The sequence below is a fragment of the Orycteropus afer genome, unplaced genomic scaffold (genome assembly GCF_000298275.1).
Source record: "Orycteropus afer afer isolate SDZICR_OR568_19922 unplaced genomic scaffold, OryAfe1.0 scaffold00170, whole genome shotgun sequence".
Taxonomy (NCBI): Eukaryota; Metazoa; Chordata; class Mammalia; order Tubulidentata; family Orycteropodidae; genus Orycteropus; species Orycteropus afer.
This window is the reverse complement of record NW_006921757.1, coordinates 200,893-224,391: the sequence shown is the minus strand read 5'-3', so window position 1 is coordinate 224,391 and position 23,499 is coordinate 200,893. Positions and strand designations below refer to the sequence as shown.

The window sequence follows — 23,499 nt, the reverse complement described above, 5'->3', positions numbered from 1 at the left end:
TCCCATGGCTGATTGTTCTAAGGACTGTACCTACCTAGTATAAATGTTCACCTTACAGGCCTGTCTACTGTTTGGCTCAAAGCCATGGGAGTGAGTTCAATTCCAGGCCCGAAAGGTGACTAGGGGCCATAGCCTCAGGAGTTTCACCGGTCTCTATCAGACCAGTAAACCTGGTCTTTTTTTCTTACAATTTTGAGTTTGATTCCACATTGTTCTCCCGCTCTATCCAGGACCTCCTATTTTGATCCTTTTCCGAGTAGTTGACAGTGGTATCCTGGTACCATTTAGTTCTTCTGGTCTCATGGCCATATAGGCTGAGGTTTGCTAGTCCCTTGGACTAATTGTTTTCATGTGTCTTTGGTTTTCTTCATTCTTCTTTGCTCCAGACGAGGAGAAACCAGTTGTTTCATCTTAGATGTCCACTTACAGGCTTTTAAGATCGCAGTTGCTATTCACCAAAGTAGGGTGTAGAACAATATTTTTTGTGTGGTATGTTATGCCAATTGAGCTTGATATCCCCTGCAAATGGTACCCAGTTTTAGCATAGAGTTATCGGGACCATTAAGTGAGTTAATATATATGAAGGGCTTTGAACAGTGCTTGGAACATAGAAATGCTGCGTGTTTGCTGTGATCATTGCCATGGTGTGATGATTCCAGGAATAAAAAATTAACCTGCCTGGGGACATGGAGGATACAGAGAAGCTGGGGGCTGGGCAACAGAGGAGACTAGAGGGGCATGGAATAGCTGGGGGTGGGAAACACAATCAAGACAGGCAAGGGGCTAAGAGATGAGGATGCCCTATAGGAAATGGGCTACAAGGTGACTCCGAGCTGCAGATAGAGGTGACGCAGACAGCAGGGAGGACGTCAGTGGCTGGTAGGAGCTGTGATGCCATCTGCAAGGTTGATCTAAGTTTTTAGGACAGAAAAGACCCCAGGAAAGACTGTCTTGGTTACCAGGTCCCTATGAAAAGGCATAGGAGCTCTGGTAGCATAGTGCCTAAGGCATTTGACTGCTAACCAGAAGGCTGGCGGTTCAAACCCACTAGCCACTCCTCGGAAGGAATGTGGAGCAATCTACTTCCATAGTGATACTGCCTCGGAAACCCAAGGAGGGGTCGCTATGAGTTGGGTCTGACTTGATGGCAAATAACAACAACAACAACAATGAAAAGGCATAAGCCTGCTTAGAATAGAGGTCCCAGTCTCCCCCTCCCATCAGAGCCACAGAACCCCCTAGACCACTGGGCACAGACTCAAGGGGCACCCTGATCCCCACCCCTCCTCCTACATGAGAAACCCCAGCTGGGCTTTGGCTTTTCCACAAGTCCCGGGCTCTCCAGTGTTTCTGCAGCAGGGGAGTGTGGTCCTGCTGCCCTGAGTGTTTCTGACTCTGAGCTTCCTCTGGGCCTTAACAACAGAGAGATGCAGGGTCCTTGACAACAGAGAGATGCAGCTGCGGGCCCAAGAAGACAACTGAGACACCAAGTCAGTAAGGGTGTCCCATGGGGAAGTCACCTCCTGTCCCTCTGCTGCTGGAGGAAAAATCCAGCTGCCTAGGGCAGGTCTGTCACTCATTGGCCCCCCACCCAGGCTCCCCTCTGCGGGCCTCTCTCCTCCTGCTGCCAAAGCTGGCAGGAAACGAGTAGCAATCCCTGGTCCGTCCTCTCAGCCCTCTTCCTGATTGCCTCTGAGCTCTGCCACCTTCCTCATGTAAATGGCAGTTTGCATATGGCAACATGGGTGCTGGTGGCACTTAGTACCTAAGAGAGGAGCTGGGCTGGGAGGGGAGGCAGGGGATGAGGTGGGGACGTTCGTGCCTGGGTGGCTGGGGGAAAGGGAGGGGCCCAGCTGGCTTGTGCACTGCAAGCCCTTCCAATGACCTCAGGCCCTTTCCTGGCCTCCTCCCTTGCTCCACCCTCTCCTGCCCTCTTGGTGAGTAGGGGGAAGTGTGACTTGGGGAGCGCAGGCTGTGGGTAGAGACCACAGGGTTCTGCACCCTGTGCACCACCCACCACAGGTGTGGCCCAGATTAGGTTGCCTGTGGGGAGGCCAGCTAGGAAGAAGGCCCCCAGGCAAGGGGGCAAACCGGAAATACCAGTGCCTTGGGCTATGGGAGCAGCTGGCTTAAAACACACTTCCTGTTTTACGGGGTGAACTAAGCCATGCGTGGAACTCCATCCCAAATCCGGGAATCCTAACCGCCCAAAAGAGCCCTGCACGGGGCAAAGCTGTGAAGACAACCCACGTTCTTTCAGGGCTGGGCCTCTGCTGAGTGGGGTGTCATCTGCTGTCAAGGACAGGAGAAGCTTGGAGGGTGGGACCTCGGAGGTAAGGAACCAAGGTGGAAGTAGAGGAGCTGAGGGGAGGAGAGCATGCCTGTCCCAGCACGTGAGGAGGAGGGACCAGCTCGCTCAAAAAGAGGCAGAGGGCCACTGCTCCTGCCCAGCCCCTCCTGGCCCTGAAGAGGCAACGAGGAGGTAGAAAATGACTTGCTGAGGGAGCTCAAAAGCTATTGAAATGTTGGATGAGTGCAGAGGAGGAGAAAGGGATAAAGGTGGGCCCAGTTGCTGTAAAATGAGGTAAATTAATGCTCAGATGGTGAAAAAGAAAGAAAAATAGCAGCTTTCAAGTCGACCCTGACTCATGGTGACTCCATGTGCTCCACAGGGTTTCAATGGCTGATTTTTTGGACACAGATCGCCAGGCCTTTCTTCTGAGGTGCCTCTGAGTGGACTGTGACCTCCAAGCCTTCGGCTAACAGCTGGCCGAGCACGTTAACTGTCTGCACCCCCTAGAATTCTCCCCTGGAGGCCCCAGAAGTAACACAGCCCTGAGGAACCATTTCAGACTTCCAGCCTCCAGAACTGGAAGATAATAACTGTGTGTTGTTCTAAGCCCCTGAGTCTGTGGTTATTTGTTACAGCAGCAATGGGAAGCTAATACATCAGGCCTTGCAAAGACTCAGGATGGAGCCGGGCGGCTGGAGAGAGGGCCAGATGGAAAGGAGCGAGCCTGGGATGGGGCAGAGGGGTTACCCAGAGTGCGCAGCCCGTGACCTCACCCTTGGCCAGCCAAAGCGGCCCTGGCATCCGGATGCCTGTCAGCCTGAGGTTACATGCCTGACTGAGCCAGAAAGGGAGCCCTGTGCAGCCTGACCTGCGGGGAGGGTGGGGGTGTGGCACAGGAGGCTGGTGCCAGGGGAGGGAGCCCCATCCCCCCACCCCACCCGGGGGCTGCAGAGAGCGTGACACCCGAGTAGAGGGAGGAGGCCAGGAGGCCTGCGAGGTGCCCTGTCCCCCGACCTCTTGGCAGCTCAGTCCTGCATCTTCTTTTTCCCTTCTCCACCTCTGGCTCTCCTGACCCCCTGGGATACTGAGAGGAGCAAAGACATTGGGGCTAGAGAGCCAGTGAGGGAGGTAGCTGGATGTTGTCAAGGAAATCTCTTTGCCTCTCTGGTCTGTCTTCTCCTCTGGGAATGAGGATGATCACTGTCCCCACTTCGCAGGGCTGCATTACAGGAGAGAATGCGTGGAAACGCGCCATCCAGCAAGCGCAAACCCTCAGGTGGCAGCCAGTCTTGTGTGACCCTGACTCATGCGCTGTTCTGCCAACAAACACAGAAGAAAGACTATCTGCACTACCAGGTGCTGAGTTCCCAGGGGAACTGATTATCTTTGCACCCTCAGGGCTGCTACACTTCCTATACATACTAAATAATATTAACTTTTTTTTTTTAAAAAAAAGCAGTTGTCTAATTGATTCTGATTCATGGCGACCCCAGTGTGAGAGCAGAATCGTGCTCCATCGGTTTCTCAATGGCTGGTTTTTCAGTACGTCACCAGGCCTTTCTTACACCTTCCTTTCAGTTCGTAATCAAGCATTTAACCATCTGTACTACCCAGGGATTCCTACCAAACATATTAAGTGATGAACATGTGTTGGATGTGTTATTCATTCATTCATTCAATACGTATTCATTAAGGGACGCTGTTTTAGAGGATGAAGACAAAGCAATGCACAAAATGAAAAGAGATAACATACATACAACCAGAGTGTTTGTGATGCATCATGGGAAAGAATCAAGCAGGAAAAGGAAATGCAAAGAGGAAAGTGAGAGAGGGATGTTTGCTACTTTGTATGGGGCATCAGGCAAGGTCTTTAACAAATGCCACTTGAGCTGAGACTTCAAGGAAGTGAGGAGGGAGCATGGGGGTGTCTAGGGAAAGGAGAGGCCCTTGCTTGGTAGGGGCCTTTGAGGACTCCAGGGAGGGCAGTGGCTGGAACCTGGAATGGAACAGGTGAAAGGTGGAGGGAAAGGAAACCAGGTTGGAGATAGTAAGCCGGATCATGAAGGACTGTGGGCCTGGTCAAGACTCTGAATTTCACTGAGTGTGACAGGAAGTCACAGGAGGGAGTGAACAGGGGAATCGTATGCTCTCACTTAGCTCTTAGACGACTCACCCTGGCGGTTGAGAAGACCACAGTGGAGGATGGGAAAACTGAGCCCCTTACGGTAACCAGGCCGGTAACCAGGCCAGAGATGATGATGACTTGGGGTTGTCCTGTCACGGTCAGCTGCACTTGGGGGGTTTAGATATTTTTGGAGTGGTATGGAGCTGGAGCTACCCAGACCAGTCCAGTTCCTAACCTGATCTGCTTCTTACCAACTGGTGACTCGAGCACCTCACTCTGGCTCTCTGACCCTCAGTTTTCCCATCTGAAATATGGGGACATTTATTATTGCCTTATAGGGTTGCTGTGGGCCAACACCCCAGAACAGAGACTGGTGCCAAGGAGTCATGAACGGCAGCAGAACACTGGGATCTTTATGTCACTTCCCCTCTCAGCACTTGGATTATTTTACCCTCATGCCTCTCTTACAGGGAGACAAATTTGTCTGTTGGTTTGTCCTACCGTGGTGATGTGTTGATGTGAGTTTTGAGGCTGAGCCACTGGTGTTTCAAACCCACAACTGGACCAATGAGCAGCATCACAATAAATGGAGAGAAGATTGAGGCTGTCAAAGAATTCACGTTGCTTAGTTCCACAATCGATGCCAACGGAAGCAGCAGTCAGGACATCAGACGACATGTAGCATTGGGAAAGTCAACCACGAAGGAACTGTATCAAGTGCTGAGGAGCAAGGATGTCTCCTTGAGGACTAAGGTGCGCCTGACACAAGCCATGATATTTCCAATCGCCTGGTATGCATGTGAGAGCTGGACAATGAATAAGGAAGACCAAAGAAGAGTTGATGCTTTTGAGTTGTGGTGCTGGCGAAGAATGCTGAAAGTACCATGGACTGTTAAAAGAAGTAACAGATCTGTCCTGGAGGAAGTGCACCCAAAATGCTCCTTGGAAGCGAGAATGGCCAGACTTCATCTCACCTATTTTGGTCATGTTGTAAGAAGGGACCATTCCCTGGAGAAGGATGTCATGCTTGGTAGGGTGGAGGGTCGACGAAAGAGGGGGAGGTCTTCAACGAGATGGATTGACACGGTGGCTGCGATGATGGGCTCAAACACAGCAGGGATCATGGAGCTGGCCCGGGATTGGGCAGTCTTTCGTTGTGCTGTGCATGGGGTCGCTATGAGTCGGAAACGACTCGACGGCACCTAACAACAACAACAACAACAACAACAACAACAACATGCCTCTCCTTTCCTCCAGACCCTGATTCTACAATGGATGTGGGCAACCATGGTTGCTAATAGCAGGGCTTTCAGAAAATGCAGCCTGTTGCCTAGGAACCTGCCCAACTCTGGGCTCCCCGGGGTCTCTCAGGTTCACGGGCCCTGGCGCCATCTGCTGGAGGCAGTGCGGCACTGCCTCCCCTGTGCCCTGACCTGACCCAGGGGCTTGGTGCTGGCGAGCGGAGACCACGCCCCTGCCCTTCTGGCTTCTTCCCAGACCTCCACTGCAGAAGATCATTGCTCCTTTTCAGTTCCTGGAGTTCCCCCTAGACTAGCGTCCGGAAAGGAGCAGGAGCGCACGGATCACAGGGAGCACGGGAGCAGCAAGGTCCTTCCTGGCACAGAAGGCAAGCAGACAGGGACTGGACTCCTGGTAGTCCCAAAAAAGCCGCTCCCCGGGGGGGCTTCCCGAAGGTCAGGCTTCACAGTGCAGACACAAGGAGAGAGCAGTGGAGATGAAGAGGTTAAAGTCGGGGTGGCAATGTGGCACCCAGGGTCCCAGCAAGGGCCTTAGGCCACGCCCCCTCCTGGCTTGCTCCTCCTTCTGGGCCCTGGAAAGTCTCCTGTCCTGACTTGCCGGCCTGCTCTGAGGAGAGCCTTCCCACCCACCCACGCACCCTGCGTGCACCTTGTCAGAGAAGCCCCCTGGAGCCTCCAAAGGGCGCCACTGGGCGGAGGAGGAAGCAGAAAGACTCTGCTTTGGGTGACCAGGACTCCTGAGTCTGATCTCTGCCCAGGTAGCCCCTGCGCTTGGCCACACTGAGGCCAGCCCGTCCTGAAAGGTTAGGACTGAGCATCTGAAATGGGGTGTCAGGAGATGGGGTGTCAGAAGATGGGAGGCTGTTGGGGTGCCTCCAGGGGACGGATCCTTTTGAGGATCACAAAAAGAGAAACTGAGGCACAAGGGGGGTGGGGGCTTATCCTGCATCCTGTTACCCAGGGGCTCTCTCCCCAGCTTTAGCTGGGCTGGGGGCCTTGCTGGCCCAGGAGCCAGACACCCTGGCTCTCAGCCCAGAAACTGACGTCGTTGTCAATGAGATTAAGAGGAGCAGACGGGAGCTTGGGGATGAGGTCTCCGGGCTCCCTGGCTCTGCCTCTCTTCCCTCCTGAGCTGAGCGGGAATGGAACCCAGGAGGAGGCTGATGGCGGTGACTCCTGCTCCTGGAAGGAGGTGCCCGTTCTGAGGACCACAGGTATGAGCAGGGGGCTGGGGGGTTGGGGCTGGTGTCCAGAGCTAGTGGGCAGCCTGGGGGAGGTTGCAGGGGCTAGACACTGACCAGATCCCTGCCTGCAAACTCTCCTCAGCTGGAAGCAGAAGGGATGAGGATAGAACTGGTCCCCCAGGCCCCTGACAAGGGACCTATGTGTGAGGCAGGGGCCTGTATGTGAGGCAGGGGTGGAACTGGGCGATCACAAGCCAGGAGGGATCCTGAGAGAGCAAAAAGCTCAGAGTAGGGGAACCAACGAGGAGCTGCCCTTTTCCCCCACCTCCCCACTTCTTCACTCAGCCTCTCCTTGGCTCCCAGCCCCCTCCTCCTGGCTGGACCTCTGTAGACCCCACTCACAGGAAGTGTGGAGAATGGGTGGCGAGAGGACTGTGGGGAGCAGAATCAGACCCAGCAGGTGCTGACCCTCCTCCAGGCCGGCCCCCCACTTCCTGATTGGCACCAGACCACAGCCTCTGAAAGGGGCCCCAGAGGCTGGTCCGGCCCTTCTTGGCTTCCCGGGCCAGGCATGTGAGAATACTTGCCATGCCTCCCCATCTGTTCCCCAGGGAGCTCCAGCGATGTTAGTGGCCCCACTGCTCCCCGACGACGTGATGGTCACCCGCCTATACAGTAGGCCAGGCCCATCAGGCCCACCCAGCTCCCCCAACCCACACCCGCTGTTCCTGCTCCTGCCCTGGCTAGGTGCTTGGAGCTGTACTTGGCCTGGGGCTTCAACGTGCGGGCTGCCGAGAGCACGCTGGGCACTTCCTGTGCCCACGCTGGTCCTAGGGCTTGCTGCCCGGCTGCTAGTACTGTTGTTGCAGGAGCCCGGGGCGCTGGCCTGCTGCCCCCTGGTGGTGTATGCCTTTTCCCTGGGGGGCTACACATTCACTCAGATGCTGGTGCTCATGAGCCGAGACCCGGGGCGCCACAGCAGCCTGGTGAGGCGACCGTGAGGCCACATCTTCGACAGCCTAGTGGTGGGCAGCCTGAACCGCATGGAGCTGGGGGACTGTGCTAGGTGAGGGCAGGGTGTGCTGGGACATCCACTCAGGCTGGACACCAGGAGGACATGCTGTCGTGCTGGCCAAGGGGCCTGTGATCTGCGTGTGTCCCAAATGACCACCTGATGTGACCTGTCTACCAGATCTGTCCTTCCGTCCCATGTGGGCCTCCAGGACAGTGGCTAGATTTACACCCAGGAGGAGGGTGTGGTCTAGGCCCAGCCCTACCACTTATTTTCAGCCATAATTCATGGGGAGGAGGAGAGAAACAACAACAAAAACCTCACTGCCATGCAGTGGATTCGACTCATAGTGACTCCTCGGGTTTCCGAGGCGGTTATCTCTACGGAAGTAGATTGCCTAAATATTCCTTCTGAGGAGTGGCTGGTGGGTTTGAACCGCCAGCCTTCCGCTTAGCAGTCACATGCCTTAGGCGCTACGCCACCAGACTATTACAGACCCCTGAACTTTCCACTTTTCCTCTCACAATTCTCTCACAGGGAGGCCTTGGGGAAGGTGTCCTCTCCTTAAATTCTTAGCACATGAACTTTGGAAGGAGGCTTGGAAATCATGTAATTGGGTGCGTGGATTGCATCAAAATGGGCTCAAACTCTGCTCTGTATCAGTGTCACCTTGGCAACAAAGTCCAAAGTCAGGGGCTCAGGCCCCATCCTATCTCAGTGAACCTGAGTCTCTGGACACGTTATTAGCTCTCTAGGTTTAGCTAAACCTCCTCTAGAAGGGCCAGGTATTGCCGGTGTGTCATCGCTGTTTCGCAGCATAACCCATTCCATTTGTTAGGTGCTGTCAGGTTCTCACTCACAGCCACCCCATGAATGGCCACATAGTTCCCCAGGCTGAAATCTTCACAGGAGCAGATAACCAGGTCTTTCCTCTACGGAGCAGCTAGGTGGGTTTGAACCACTAACCTTTCGGTTCATAGCTGAGCAATTAACCATTATGCTCCAAGGTCAGCTCTGCTTCTCCCATCGAGCTACTCATACCCTAGATGCAGCAACTTGTCTAAAACCCACAGACTGTTAAATCTCAATTCCTGGTCAAGCTGCTTCCTGTGCAGTTTTGTAAACCAGTGTGTAAGGCAAACCACAAGTTGTGGCCTCTTTGCGGTCCACCCCTTGCATCCCCCAGGGTATCATGGTTCCTTCTAACCGCTAGCAGGTGACTCCCAAGACAGATGCTCAGCTGGGTGACAGGCTCCAAAGCTGAAAGCAACAGCTCTCGGGGCACGTGCTGAACCAGCTCTCGGCCCACCCAACAGTCCTGCCTTCCAGCTCTTTCCTTCCCATCCCTGAAGAAGGTATGACGCTAGGAGACACTGTAGTGCAAGGAGCTGCTGTGAGGGCCCCTCTGCGACACTGCCCGCCTGCGGGAGCTGCTGGCTAGTGAGTGACAGGCAGGGGCACCGGCGCAGGCCCACAGGCCTGGGAAGCCACCTGCCACGTGGCCCACCTGCACCGGCACCCTGTCGAGTACTGTGACACCCTCATCACCTTCCTGGGGAGGCTGGGCCTGGCACCTCTCCCAGCCTGGCTCTGACAAGGCCTGCATCACAGCCCACCAGGAAGGGGACAGAGACAGGATAGCTGATGCCTTGAGACCTGCTTGATTTATTCAGATTATTTCATATACAACAACGCCAACATGACCCCAAAGTGTGCAAAGTTAAAGCCTTCGACTGCAGCTGAGAGGAGGGCAGGAATGGTACACCTGGGGATAGTGGAGGGTCGGAATGATGGGCAGGAGGCCAAGGCCAGGGCGGCCTCGTCCCCAGGGCCGGGGATGGGGGAGTGGCCTGAGGAGCAGCGCCCAGGATAGCTGAGGGGCCAGAGGAAGGGGGCAGAGACCTCCCCCTAGCCTGGGCCAGGAGCCCAGAAGTGCCACGTGGCTGAGGGGGTGGCAGCCCAGGATGGGCCAGAGGCGGGGCTAGGAGAGCACCATTTCCGGGGGTGCCCTACAGAAGGGGCCACCTGCCGGGGTGCGAGCCAGCTGGAGCAGGCTGCGGCTAGAAAGACCTGAGGCAGGCACGAGGCCTGAGAGCCTGGGCGGCTGGGCTGGGGTGCTGGGTCCAGGGCCCGGGAGCTCCCAGGGCAGCCTGGCCCAGGAGCATTTCTGGCTGCAGGGGTGCCCGGGGAGCACTGCCAGCCCCTGGGGACCCCTTGTCCCCTCCTCTCTCTCTCTCTCTCTCTTGACAGGAGCTGGGGAACCTGTAGTGCAAATCTGTGGGCCGCTCAGTTATGGAGGGAGGCTGGGCTCAAAGGAAGGCCCAGGGGGCATGCCCCCTCCACCACCTCGGCCTCCACCGCCGTCCTCAGTACAGCCGCTTCTCGTAACTGTGGGTTCAAGGCAAGAGGGCACCGGGAGTGGGCATGTGGACCCAGCTCCCTTCCCCAATCCCCTTGCCCAGGCCCAGGGCCACAGCAGCCCCTGCCTGGGCCATGGGCGGTGGGGGAAGGCAGAGAGCAGGCCCTGTGTCTCTGTCCTCCCTGGTGGGGACTTCCTGAGGAGCCGGGCCAGGGGGAGAGGCCCGCAGAGCAGAGTGGCCTTGATGCCTGGGATGAACCCAGTTAGGAAGGCTCAGTCAGCCTCACACAGACCCAGGAGCTGCGCCTCTGCCACTCTGCGTCTCCCCAGCCCTGCTGCCAGTACCCCTGGCGGTCCCGGGTCCCAGCCCAGACAGGCAGCTGCAGGCCTGCCGTCACGGGCACTCCTCTACATCCCAGAAGAAAGGGCTTTGTGTTCCACCTGGATGATGGGGCACTGCTGGTGCCCCCCACCATGGTGCTGGGTCGGGGCAGACCCCAATCCCAGAGTCCACATCCCGTGATTACACCCCAGCACCGCCCACAGCCTACTGCCCCACCTCCCAGACCCGGGTCCCACCCAGACTGCCCCTGCTCTACTCTACGCTTGGCCCGGGCAGCGCAGTTACTTACACGGTAGAAAGGTATAGCTACGGGAGGGTGGGGCAGAAAGAGACACAGGTTAGATGCCCGCTATGCTGGGGAGACAGGCCCTCTTGGCCAGGGCAGGCCATGTGCCTGGCACCACCGCTGCAGCTCTCTGCTCCCGCCCCAGCCGCCCCGGCGCTGACCCTGCACCTGTCTCTCTGCCCTGTTCCCCCACCAGAGGGCCCAGGCCCCCTGTCTCTGCTGCCTGCCTGGTGCCGCCACCAGTGAGAACCCAGCACCAACAGCCCCCTGCCACCACCACCACCAAGCTTCTGAGCAAGCAAGGGCCCGGACCCCAGCAGAGCTAATGGCCACACCTCCCGTGTCCTGCCTGCATGGGACTAAGGCCAGGGCTCGAAGGTGGGCTGGGGTCTGAGGAGAGAATGGGGGCATCCTGCAGCAGCCCCCATTCCTGGTGAGATGGTGCACGGCCCCACATGCCCAGCCTGGGCCCAATCGGCTGGGGTGCGGGGGCCGACCCACTTACGAGTGCAGGCCGTGAACACCACCCTCGATCTGAGCCGACATGGTTCGCTTCTCAAACTTGAGCTCTCCTGAGTACATCATGGATCTGGTAGGGAAGTGTGCAGAGCACGTCAGAACACAAAGGTGAAGGAGAGAGAGACAGGAAGCAGGAAAGTTCCAGAAGCCTCCCAGGGGCTCCCCACTCTCGTCCCGGCTCTCACCGCAGCACAGACAGGCTCCGGGCTCCAATGTCCTGGCAGCCATGTTGGATACCTGCGATGAGGTAGGGCACGAACTTCTGGATGGAGCCTTTGTCCTGGATGGAGCCCGAGACGCCCTGTGCGATCTTCACCTTGTCCCCCTCGCTGTGGGAGGGCAGGACACTGAGCTCAGGGGACCCGGCCCCACCTCTCAAGGGCACAAGCAGAGGGGGTACCACCCCGAAGGTTCCCCAAAAGCAACTACTTGCTGGGCTACAACATTAAACTAAGGACGGATCCTGAGTCAGGCAGCCCAGGTCGGTCCCGGGTTGGCTGCTTATGCCTTGTGCCCAATCTGTAACGTATGGACTGGGTGCCACCCTAGGAAGTCACTGGCGTGTGGGCTCTGAGGGTCGAGGGCTTATCTGCCTGGGCCGGGGCCCAGGGCAGGCACCTGAAGTATCGCTTCTGGCTGCTGCTGCTCTTCTCCATGGCGTCCAGCGAGCCCATGCCCCGGTACTTCTTGAGCCGCACCCCATCCGAGAAGAAGTACTCGCCAGGGGCCTCCGTGGTGGCAGCCAGCAGGGAGCCCATCATCACTGCGGCAGGCAAGGGTCAGCGCCTGCAGCCCCCGAGCCTCGTGCCCCACCTACTCCCAGCCCCCACCTGCCCAGTCCTCAGCAGAGCCCCCCCTACCTGTGGAGGCACCAAGGGCCAGAGCCTTGACCACGTGGCCCACGGTCTGGATGCCACCGTCGGCTATGACAGGCACCCCAAAGCGCCGGGCATACTCAGCCACCTTGTACACGGCGGTGCCCTGGGGCCGGCCACAGGCCATCACTAGGGGCGGGGAGGGAAGGAGGCAACAAGGCAGAGATGCATCAGGAGCAGCACAGGCCAGGTCCGCCCTCTCCCAGGGTCCCACCCCGACACTGGGGAAAAGGGACAGGGCTGCAAAGCATCAGGATTAAACCAAGCGCTGCGGACTCGGACTCCTGGTGCCCTGTCAGGTCTTTAATGACTGATTTTTTTCAGAAGTAGACTGCCAGGCCTTTTTTCCCAGGCCTCTGGGTGGACCCAAACTCCCAACCATTTGGTTAGCAGTTGAGTGCTTAATGGTTTGTGCTACCCAGGGACTCCTGTAAGATAGGCAGATGACAGCAAATGCCACCAGGTGAGTGTCACTCTGACCCTAGGGACCTGGGTCACACCACCCGTGACGGCACTACAGGGGAGTCTGATGGGTAGCAGGATCACTGCTGTCCTTCCGAGGGTGGCACCCCCAGACCAGTGCACCAGCTCAGGCCCGGTGCTCCCAGACTCACCCACTCACAGCACAGGTTCCTCTTTGAGACTTTCATTTACAAAAACTATTACTAGGGTCAGAGACTCATGGTCCCCATCAGGACCCTGAGGGATGCCGCTTCTCTTAAAATGTTCGCATTTCTCTGCGTTTCACTGTTTAAGGTCCTTAGTGCAAGGTTTGAAGGGATGTCTAAAGAACCAGCACACATCTAGGGACGGATAGAAGGCTGGTGAAACCAGAGAACTCGACCAATAAGCAGCATCACGATAGATGGACAGAAGATTGAAGTTGTCAAAGACTTCCTATTACTTGGGTTCCACAATCAACACCAATGGAAACGGCAGCCCAGACACCAGAGGAAGGAGTGCGCTGAGCAAACCTGCTGCAAAACACCTCTTTAAAGTGCTGAAGAACAAAGAAGTCTCTTTGAAGACTAAGGTGCGCCCAACCCAAGCCAGGGTATTTTCAATAGCCTCACAGACACGTGAAAGCTGGACAAGGAAGGAAGACTGAAGAGGAGCTGATGCTTTTGGGTTGTGGTGTTGGCGGAGAATGCTGAAAGTACCATGGGCCGCCAGAAGAACTAACAAGTCTGTCCTGGAAGAAGTGCAGCCGGAGTGCTCCTTGGAAGCCAGAATGGCCAGACTTCATTTCACCTACTTTGGTCATGTTGTCAGAAGGGACCAGTCCCTGGAGAAGGATATCATGCTTGGTAAAGTGCAGGGTCAGCAAAAAGGCGAAGACCCTCAATGAGATGGACTGACACAGTGGCTGCAAGGACGGGCTCAGGCATAGCAGGGATTGTGAGGCTGGCAGAGGACCGGCAGTGTTTCGTTCTGGTGTACCCGGGGTCGCTATGAGTCGGAGCCGACTCGACGGCACCTAACAACAAACCAGAGAAAGGACTTCCTCTGGCGTGCATTGTGTAACATACCTACTGTACCCCAAGGCTTAGACCAGTAACTGATGCATGGATGCTCCCCAAGCATTTGGTGAGTGAGTGAAAGAGGGCCCCATTCCACCACAGAGATCAGCTAAGGCAGAGGGTGGCAACACCTAGCGTAGAAGCTCTGAAGACCCGGGGTGGGGAGTGTTTGGGGCACAGAAGACCAAACGGGTCATCCAGGGCTCTGGAGAAGTGACCCTCACAGAGGGGCCAGGTATACTCCTCGGGCTAAGCCAGGACCCATCTCTTCTGGTAGCTAGGCCCCTACATCAGACAATAGCCTCCAGGGTATGTCCCCTCAGCCACTGAGGGAGCACATGTCAGAGTCTCACCCTCCCCACCCCATACACGAGAACCCACTCCCCTAAAGGGCTTCATGACTGAGTGAACCCCACACACACGCTAAAGCCACCTGCCCTCAAGTCAATCCCAACTCATGGCAACCCCACGTGTGTCAGAACAGAACTGTGCACTGTAGGTTTTTCCGGGGGGGGGACTTTTCAGAGGCAGACGGCCAGGCCTTTGTTCTGAGATGCCCCTGGGTGGACTTGAACCCCCAACCGTTTGGAACAGCTAAGCACATTAACCATTCGCACCACCCAGGGTTCTACTACACTACACAGATGTGTAAGATCCTTATAGATTCAGGGCAGGTTGTCTCCACGTCTTGAGTGTCTGATACTTTACCACAAATCTAACCCAAACCCCAGCTGGCTTCTAACCAGCAGTCACACCAGCCTGGGACCTCCCACCTGGGCCACCTGGACCAGAACCTGAGAAGCCGGCTGGCTCACACCCAGAGCTCAGTGCCTCACCTGCTCACACCTGCCTCCTCCGGGTCCGTGGTGCCTACGGGGCAGGGTCTGTGCCTGGATCACACTGAGCCCACCATTGTGGGAAGGCACCCGCAATTCAGAGTGCATTCGGTACTGACTCACAGAATGAGGGACCAGAGTGGGTGTTGAGACCGGCCACCACTCGCTGTCCCGCTGGCACCTACCTTCTTGGGTGATGCAGATGGAACCACAGCCCATGCCCACACGCAGCCCATCCACCCCGGCGTCGATCAGGTTCTTGGCCTGAGCTGCTGTCACCACTGTCGGTACGGAGCAGGAACAGTGTGAGGATGGCTGTCCTCGCGCCTGAAGCCTCCTAGGATCTAGCACCCCCAGCAGTGACCAAAGCCCATCCAGCCAGGCCCCCACTCCAGGGCAATGCCAGCACCCAGCGATGTGAAGGACAGAGAAGAGTGACACGGTGAGGGGCAAGGGCAGCGAGGAGAGGGACTCACCATTGCCACCAATCACCTGCAGGTGGGGGTACTTCTGCTTGATGTAGTGTACCATGGCAATCTGATATACCGAGTTCCCTTGGGACGAGTCCTGTGAGGAGAGGACAGGAAGCTCACTGGGGGAGGAGCTCCTTTCGTGGGCCAAACCCAAACCCAACTCACTGCCACAGAGCCAATTCCAACTCATAGGACCCCCTGTAGGGTTTCCAAGGCTGTGAATCTTTACAGAAGCAGACTGCTTTATCTTCTCCTGCAGAGAAGCTGGTAGGTTTGAACCACAGACCTTCTGGTTAGCAGCCAAATGCCTGTAACTACTGCAGCACCACCACAGCACCTTCCTTTAATGGGCAGGACCCCTGAAATCATGACAATTGTCAGAGCAGTGCTCTTTCTGTTTTGGGGGAAGAGACACTTGACAGCTTTCAGCTGATTCTCAAAGTGGCCGGCTAACTCCAAAAGGCTAAGTGCCACAGACTGTAGCAGGAGCCCTGGTGGCACAACAGTTAAGCACTCAGCTACAACTGGCTCCTCTGTCTCATGCAAAGATCATGGCCTTGGAAAACCTAAGGGGCAGTCTACTCTGCCAGATGGGGTTGCCGTGAGTCCGAATGGACTTGCTGGCCCCAAACAACCGTAGTGGATGAAGCCCATAGCGTGGCTCGGGCATCGCAGCCAGGAACAGTGCCTGGGGTCATGCCCTGGCTCCACACACTGACTCTCTAAAGAAAATGACTTAATCTCTGTAAGCCTCAGTTGCTTCATCTCATAAATGGGCAAGATAATCGTACCTTTCAAAGGGGTGCAGATTAAATGAGTTAAAATACATAAAGGTTTTAGCGTGGTGCCTGGCCAGTGGTAGGTCTCGATGACCGGGAGCTGTGATGGTTCCCGTCAACGTAGGAGCGAGGAAGGCCCTCAGACAGGTGTTTGTTCTAAGCTGTCGAGTGTAATGGTGATCCTTCTAATTCTGACAACAGAGCAGCCGCAGAAGCCGCTCCCTGACTGATCAGAGGCAAACTCAGGATTTCATAAGCCTCTCCCTCTGCTGACCAACTCCCCTCTGGGCTCTCCCACAGCCGTCCCCAGGGGGCGCCCTACCAGCACGATGACGTCGGTGCCTGCCTGGGTGAGCAGGTCCAAGCGGTACTTGTCATCCTCGCGGGTGCCCACAGCTGCCCCACACAGCAGCTGCTTGTGGGAGTCTTTGGAGGCCAGAGGGTAGTCCCGGTTCTTCTTCAGGTCAGTGCGGGCAATGATGGCCACTAGCTCATCGCGCTCATTGACAATGGGCAGCTTCCCTGCCGAGGAAGGCAGACGTAACATGAAGGTGCATGCTTCTCTGTCCCACACCTCCAGGAAGCCAGGTGTGTTGCTGGTTTGGAGGGGCAGGGTGGCCTAATGGAAGGGCCCAGCTGGCAATTCCCCTGAAGTACCCAAACTAGCCACTAGGTGACAGCACCCACTGAGGAAGCACTCCCAGGGACCAGGACTTCTTCCTAAGGAACAGGAAGCAAAAAAAAAGTCCCAGCCAAGAGGGCTCCTGGACTCTCCTGCCTCTTTCCCACCTCCTAGGTCGCTATGAGTCGGGGCTGACTTGACGGCAAACAACAACAACAACAAGAAGTCAGGGCACAAATGTGAGGCTGTCCTGCAGGGGGGAGCACGTGCCCTGCCCAGTGCCACCCCCAAATAACTCTCCGGTATGGATCGGTGAGCATTTCCCGGTATATCCCCCAGGGACCTGATGAATATGATGAAAACAGTGCTGATATCAAATGCATTTAAGTGTAGGACTTCTCAGAGCCTTCAGTAAACCTCTGTACAGTTCCTTCTGCAAGATGAGGGCTAGAGAAAGTACCATTTCCTGGGCCACGGAACCCTTTTTTCACGAGTACTTCACAGAACGAAATGTTTTGGGAAAGACCTGGTAGCACAGTGGTTAAGCGCTCAGCTGCTAACTGAAAGGTGGGTGATTTGAACATATCAGCTGCTCTATAAGGAGAAAGATGAGGCAGTCTGCTTGCATAAAGATTTACAGCCTTGGAAACCTATAGGCCATTTCCGCCCTGTCCTACAGCATCGCTGTGAGTCAGAATTGACTCAATGGCAACAGATGCTCTTCTTCGTGTTTTGGGACACATTCTGTGAGGATGCTGAACTAGGGACAGTTTTTCTAAGCCAGGAAAAGATCTCAGGGATCATGGTCCAGCCTGGACTCTTCCCATCTCCCCCAGGTCCAGTCTAGCTGTCAGGACACCCTATGAGGCTATGAAGAGAAGGGGGCCCTGGGTGCAGGAAGCCTGCCAGGGAGTCTGGAGTCTTCTGACCGCCCTCGTACCTTTCTTGCTGCGCTGCAGAATCTCATTTGCCTCTTTCAACGTCACACCTGCTGGAGCCACCACCAGCTCGTTCCGCGGCGTCATCACCTGTGGGGCCAGGAACATTTGCCTGCAGGTTGGCAGGTGAGAGAGAAGGGAGCCAGGCCTCCCTCTGGTCCCTGGTCATAGGCACCAGCCTGAGGCCCTGGGGCGTGGGGCACTATCTGTACCCCAGCCACCCTCTCCCCACCACGCAGGCACCTCACTGAGGAGGGTGGTGTGGTCCTTCTCGGCGAGGAAGTCGATGTCTCGGGAGGTGACGATGCCCACCAGCTTGCTGCCCATGGTGCCTCGCTCCGTGATGGGGATGCCAGAGAAGCCATGTCGGATCTTGGCCTCCAGTACGTCGCCCACAGTGTGCGAGGGACTCAGCACCACGGGGTCCGTGATGAAGCCCTGTTCAAACTTCTACGGGCAGACGGGAAGGAAAACGCTGGAAGGAAGCCAGAGAGGAGTGCAGCCTGGGCACAAGGGGTGGAGGGTGCCCGGCTGTGCTACAGAGGAGCCAGTGGGCCAGTGAGGTTTCAGCCCTGTGCCCCAGACTATGGGCCAGCCCACAGGGTTGGCTGGTAAAGTGGGGGCCGCCAGGCAGGATCTTCTCTGTAGGGATGGGGCCCCGTACTTGCCTTGACTTTCCGCACCTCGTTGGCCTGGAATTCTGGGGTGCAGTTGTGGTGGATAAAACCAATCCCTCCCATCAGCTGGGGGCAAGCAAAGGGTGGTCAGGGACAGGCGTCAGCCCACTGCACCCCTCAGCCCATCCCCCTGCCCCCTGTCACTCTGCAGACCCCATCCCCCTGCCCTCCCGTCACTCTGCAGACCCTTCCTTGTTCCAATTCTTGCAGGCAGGCCTTCAGCAAGCACCCCGTCCCATCCTTCCAGGCCCTCATGTCCCAACCTGGGCACTGACTCACCGCCATCGCGATGGCCATGTCTGCCTCTGTCACAGTGTCCATGGGCGAGGAGATGAGTGGTGTTTTCAGGGTGATCTTCCGAGTCAGGGCTGACGTCAGATCCTGCAGAAGGAAGCACAGCCGTGTGAAAGCTTCTGTCCTTCGTTCAACAACATTTATAGGCTCCCACAGACACAGGGGGGTCCTGGGATGGAGCCCTGGACAGGCATGGGAGGACCATGCTTTCTGCAACGCAGCTGACACTCTAACCGGAAACAAAGATGATCAACAAGGGCCACACATGCAAGGGGCCTAATGTGGAAACAGGCTTGGTGGATTGAAAACCAAAAGGCAGGCTGCGAGCAGTGGAGGGAGAGAGGCGGAAGCCGGGGAGTGGGAGGCAAGTGGGAGGGGCCGGGGTGTAGGCCACTGCGAGGGGCTCTTATTCTTTCTGTGATGAGAAGCCACTGAGGGTGTTAGGCAGAAGAGCGACACGTCTACTTTATACTTTAAAAAGGTCACTCAAGCTCCCATGTGGACAGTGAGTCTAGGTGACAAGGCCTGGGGCAGAGAGGCCATCTAGGACCCTGCTGAGTGTGACCAGGGGTGAGATGATGGTGATGGGGAGCAGGGAGGTAGGGGGAAAAGCTTTCCTAGATGGAAATGTCTAGCAGATTCCTGGAAATCTCTAGAATAAGGGCCTGGAACTCCAGCGAGAGGCCAAGACTGCAAACATACACGAGGGAGTCCTCCGCATCTGCGGGGGTCCTGGGTGGCACAAACGTTTAAGCACTCGGCTGCTAACCAAAACGTTGGTTCAAGTCCACCCAGAGGTGCCTCAGAAGAAAGGCCTGGTGATCTCCTTCTGAAAAACCAGCCCCTGGAAAGCCCATGGGCCCAGCTCTGCTCCCACACGCACGGGGTTGCCTCGAGTCTGAGTGGGCCAACAGCAACTGGGTATGTTTCCTTTCTTTCTTTCTACAAATGAGTGGTCCAGAAAACCAGCTCACAGGCCCCTCTGAGATTTAGGTCAGAGTTATGGATCCTATCCCCCAAAACACTCAGATGCAGCCTCTGGAATACAGGTAGTCCCCAACTTACAACACATCCGAGTTAACGATGAATCTCACTTATGACCGTCTATTTTTTTTTTTTTTAATGATTTTGGCATTTTTTTTAATGTACGTGTTAAAATAAATCTATAAATTTATATGTAATGTGTCCAATATCCAAAGACAAAGATAGGATTTATAAAGGTACTGATAATAAGAGGCAATAATAGGGAGAGGAAAAAAAAAAAAACAGGTCCTCCACTTACATCAGAACTGACTCATGACGGAATGGTCAGAATGGAACCTTGTCGTAAGTCAGGGACTCCTTGTGTAATTTTTGGAGATCTGCAGGCCCCAGAAGTCTATCCACATATCCTGTCCAGAACCCTGGCCCCATAGTCTAGCAACCTCCACCTCCTCTTCTCCTTCATCCCACGGAAGAGCCAGAGCCTTTCTGACAGGAGCCCACAGGACAGGGAGACCCTCAGCAGCCAAGCGGGGGTCCCATCCATTCCTGTCTTCCCAGCGCCCAGCCCTGGGTCCAGTACAAAGTCAAGGTGCTCAGTAAACTGTGGTGAACTGAGCAGCTGAACCAAGAAGGCTTCCTGGTTGCTGTCATAGGAGAAACCTTCAGAAGAGCCCAGATTTGCCCCTAAATTCTGTTGAATCAGCACCAGCTTCAGGGGCTGACCGTAACCTTCCATGAGAACCAGACTGGATTAAACATCAACAATAATAGTGACCAAAAAGACATCAACTATTTTAAAAAGTCCATGATTCATGATAGAATTGATTGAAATGATTTATACCAGTGGGCACTGCCCTGCCTCGTTGAGTTTCAAAAAAAAAAAAACAAACAAAAAACCCAAACTCACTGCCATCAAGTCAACTCTGACACATAGCAACCCCCTATGGGTTTCTGAGGCAGTAAATCTTCACAGAAGTAGATTGTCCAGTCTTCCTTCCGCAGAGTAGCTGGTGGGTTCGAACTGCCAACTATGTGGTTAGCAGTCAGATGCCTTAGGCACTATGCCACCAGAGCTCCTTTCTGTGAGTTTATCATTGTGGGCAATCTACTTCCATAGTGATACTGCCTTGGAAACCCAAGAAGGGGTCGCTATGAGTCGGGTCTAATTAGATGGCAAATAACAACAACAAGTGAACAGTAAAACCTGAGAAAGCCAAAACCAGTGTAAGGTGGAAACCTGTCAGAGAAGGAAAACTCAAATACAGTCCATGAAAACGAATGACAGAAAAGTGGCTAAGACTGCATCCTGTCAAAAGCAGAAAAACTGCGACACAGCAGGCAAGTTCTGGCTCTCACGGGTTTCATTGTAGGAAGAAAATTGTTATCCGGCTCATTGCTAAGCCCCTCCTGTAAAGCAAGACACTGTTCCTTACACAAACCTGAAGCCTACCCAGCTGCCATGGATTGACTCCAACTCATGGAGACCACAAGTGTCTGAGCAGGCCTGTACTAAATAGGGTGTTCAATGGCTGACTTTTCAGAAATAGATTGCCAGGCCTTTCTTCACAGGTACCTCTGGGTGACCTTTTGGTTACCAGCCAAGCATGTTTACTGTTTGCTGCACCCTAGCTCCTTCAAATCTGTGCTCATTCTCGTACACTGTGATTCAATGGATGAGTTCGTCCACCTTGTACAAAATCCCCATGATGTCCTGGTTCTATCATGGCCTTGCTCAGGGTTTTAGACAGAATCCAATTCTTTGGTCTATCCCATGAGGCTGCCACACCCTGTCCGGGGGACCCCACCGCAGATGCCTCCCTGACAGAAGGCTCTCTGTCCCACCTCTGAGGGTATCTGCGAATCCACACTGCAACCCCTGCCCCAGGAGGCATTACTTGTTTCTCTGGCAGCAAGGGTGTAGAGCCTTTCCATTGCCCTGACACGCCTCCCCCACGCCCTGCCCTTGAGAAAGAAGTCAGCCTCTTCCTCGCCTACACCTGCCCCTCCCACTCCCCAAAGGAAGAGGTACTCACCACCTCATCGGCTGTAAAGTCGATGAAGCCGGGAAGGATCAGGAAGTCGCTGGGAGGAGAGAAGAACAAGTGTTACTGGGTGGGGAGGGAAGAAGGCAGAGAGGCCGCGGCTGCAGCCCACTCCTGTGGCTCCAGCAGGAACAGCAGAGGGTCTGTGGACCCAGGGCACGCGCCCAGGGAGACAGCCCCAAATACCCATTACCTCAGCGCACAGAGTAGTCAAGGGACATAGAAGTTCCCATGTAGGGATGGAAGTCCCACAGCAGAAACAGGGCCTGCCCTTGCAGACTCCCCCATCTTTATGGGGGAGACGGTGAGTAAACACGGGGTGAACCAGACACCGGCTCTGTGGCACGGCCCGGCCCAGCACAGCATGGACACACACAGCCAGGCCAGCTGCATGCCCGGTGCCTGGGCCCAGAGTCCCCCGCTCAGCGGGGCTGAGTGCAGGCATGTGTGGACACAGCGGGTTCCTGGGAAACATCTGCTGAGCTGAACGGGAGCAGCCCGCAGACATGGCCTGGGGTGGGGAAGGGAGGAAGGAGTCCGTATAGTTAGGACCCAGACACAGCTTGCCCTGGTTACAACGTACCCCAGATCTGGGGAAAGCAGAGCTGGATGGGTGTGTCAAGGTGCAGCACCAGAGTCCAGGGGCTCCAATGGGATCCACCTGCTGAAATCACAGCCTTGGACAGATACCACTGTTGCTGTCCAATCAATTCCAACTCATAGGGGCTCTATAGGACACAGTAGAACTGGCCCATTGGATAGATAAACCCAGCGGCAAGTGCCCCTCACCACAAAACCCTCCCACCCGGGCCCGGCAAAGCACAGGCACCCCTGGTGCTGGCAGGAAAAGACAGACTCAGTCTGGCACTGAGCTAGCCAGCTCCAGCATCCAGAGTGGGTGAGATGGAGGGAGGGAGCCCCAGGAATCAGCTACAGCACAGATGGGAGGGGTCAGGTCTTTCATCTGCCCCGAGGCCTAAAGAAACTGCTAGGAGTTTCCCCAGGGCCTTTCCCTAAAAGATTTCAATGAAAAATGTACCAAAGATATACTCTCTCCTCCATCACCAAAGACCCCCTTGGAAACAAGAATCCTGTGCCCTTGCCCCTGCCCCTGCCCCTGCCCCTAGGCAGCCCTTCTTCTGCAGTAGAGAGGAGGCCTTGGCTCATTGGGGTCAGTGTCTGGGCCTCTTGGCATTTTCCAGGTGTTCCATCCACCCCTCACCTGGCACACACTCAGCTATGGGCAGGCAAGGAGAGGCTCCTCCAGATGACTGGGCACCCCGATGTCTGAGGAGCCTTGGACAGGGAACAGCAGGAGACAGGGCAGGAGGCGCTGGGCTGCCAGCATCCCCTTTCTGCCCTGGCCCAGGACTGACACCCCTTCTTGGCATGGACACAGCCCTGCAGCCAGGAGTAGGGCTGATGCCAGGCCTGCAACCAGCAGGACACCTGGCCCAGGGCCCAGGGCAAGGATGAGCCGAGCCACAGGCACAGGGCAGGTCTCCACCCTCTTCCGCAATTCCATGTGGGGTGGGCTTGGGGGTGGCAGTCAGAATGCTCATGCCCAAGGGGCACCAGTGCCAACCTGTGTGCTGCCAGGGGTACAGGTGGAGGAGCACTGGACTGGATTGTGAAGGAAAGAGGGTACCAACTCGGTCACCCAGGTGGGCCACTCCTGAGGGCAACACCTGAACCTTGGCTGGGCTACATGGGCTCCTCTGCCCTCGTGGGGAGACTGGGAGGGAGAGGTGCCTTGGACGAAGGTCTGAGAAAAGTCTCCCCATAGCTCCCACACCTCGCGTTCCCACGCTCCCAAAGGGCACCCCACTCTCCAGTGTGTCTAAAATCCCCACGAGGAGGAGGAAGGAAGCAGGCCGGGTGCAGACCTGGCTAGGAACAGCGTATGGCACGATGGGCCACGAGGTCACTGTGCCACGTCCCTCTCTCGGCGTGAGCCGCCTTCCTTCCCCTGCCCAGCCCCCCTCCGCCCAGCCCCCGGAGTCCGGCGGGGGACCGCGGGCGTCTCCGAGGGGCGGCGAGGGGCGCGCGCACGTGCAGGGCCCGGCCTCGGTTCGCGGA

The 23,499-nt window shown here is 56.0% G+C and overlaps 1 protein-coding gene across 1 annotated transcript in view; it reads right to left on the bottom strand.

The window, feature by feature from the left end:
* Nucleotides 1-10,239: 10,239 nt before the first annotated feature.
* The window catches only part of IMPDH1 (inosine monophosphate dehydrogenase 1), an 18,499-nt gene continuing 5,239 nt past the window's right edge, over nt 10,240-23,499 (bottom strand). Inside the window, exons 2-14 of the mRNA XM_007946753.2 lie at nt 21,412-21,460; nt 18,380-18,481; nt 18,092-18,166; nt 17,667-17,873; nt 17,426-17,513; nt 16,186-16,385; nt 15,088-15,178; nt 14,797-14,892; nt 12,241-12,384; nt 11,999-12,143; nt 11,566-11,709; nt 11,367-11,450; nt 10,240-10,261 (exon numbers count right to left, since the gene is read on the bottom strand). Coding sequence (XP_007944944.1) covers nt 10,240-10,261; nt 11,367-11,450; nt 11,566-11,709; nt 11,999-12,143; nt 12,241-12,384; nt 14,797-14,892; nt 15,088-15,178; nt 16,186-16,385; nt 17,426-17,513; nt 17,667-17,873; nt 18,092-18,166; nt 18,380-18,481; nt 21,412-21,460 — 1,447 coding nt within the window. The remainder of the gene's footprint in view (nt 10,262-11,366; nt 11,451-11,565; nt 11,710-11,998; nt 12,144-12,240; nt 12,385-14,796; nt 14,893-15,087; nt 15,179-16,185; nt 16,386-17,425; nt 17,514-17,666; nt 17,874-18,091; nt 18,167-18,379; nt 18,482-21,411; nt 21,461-23,499) is intronic.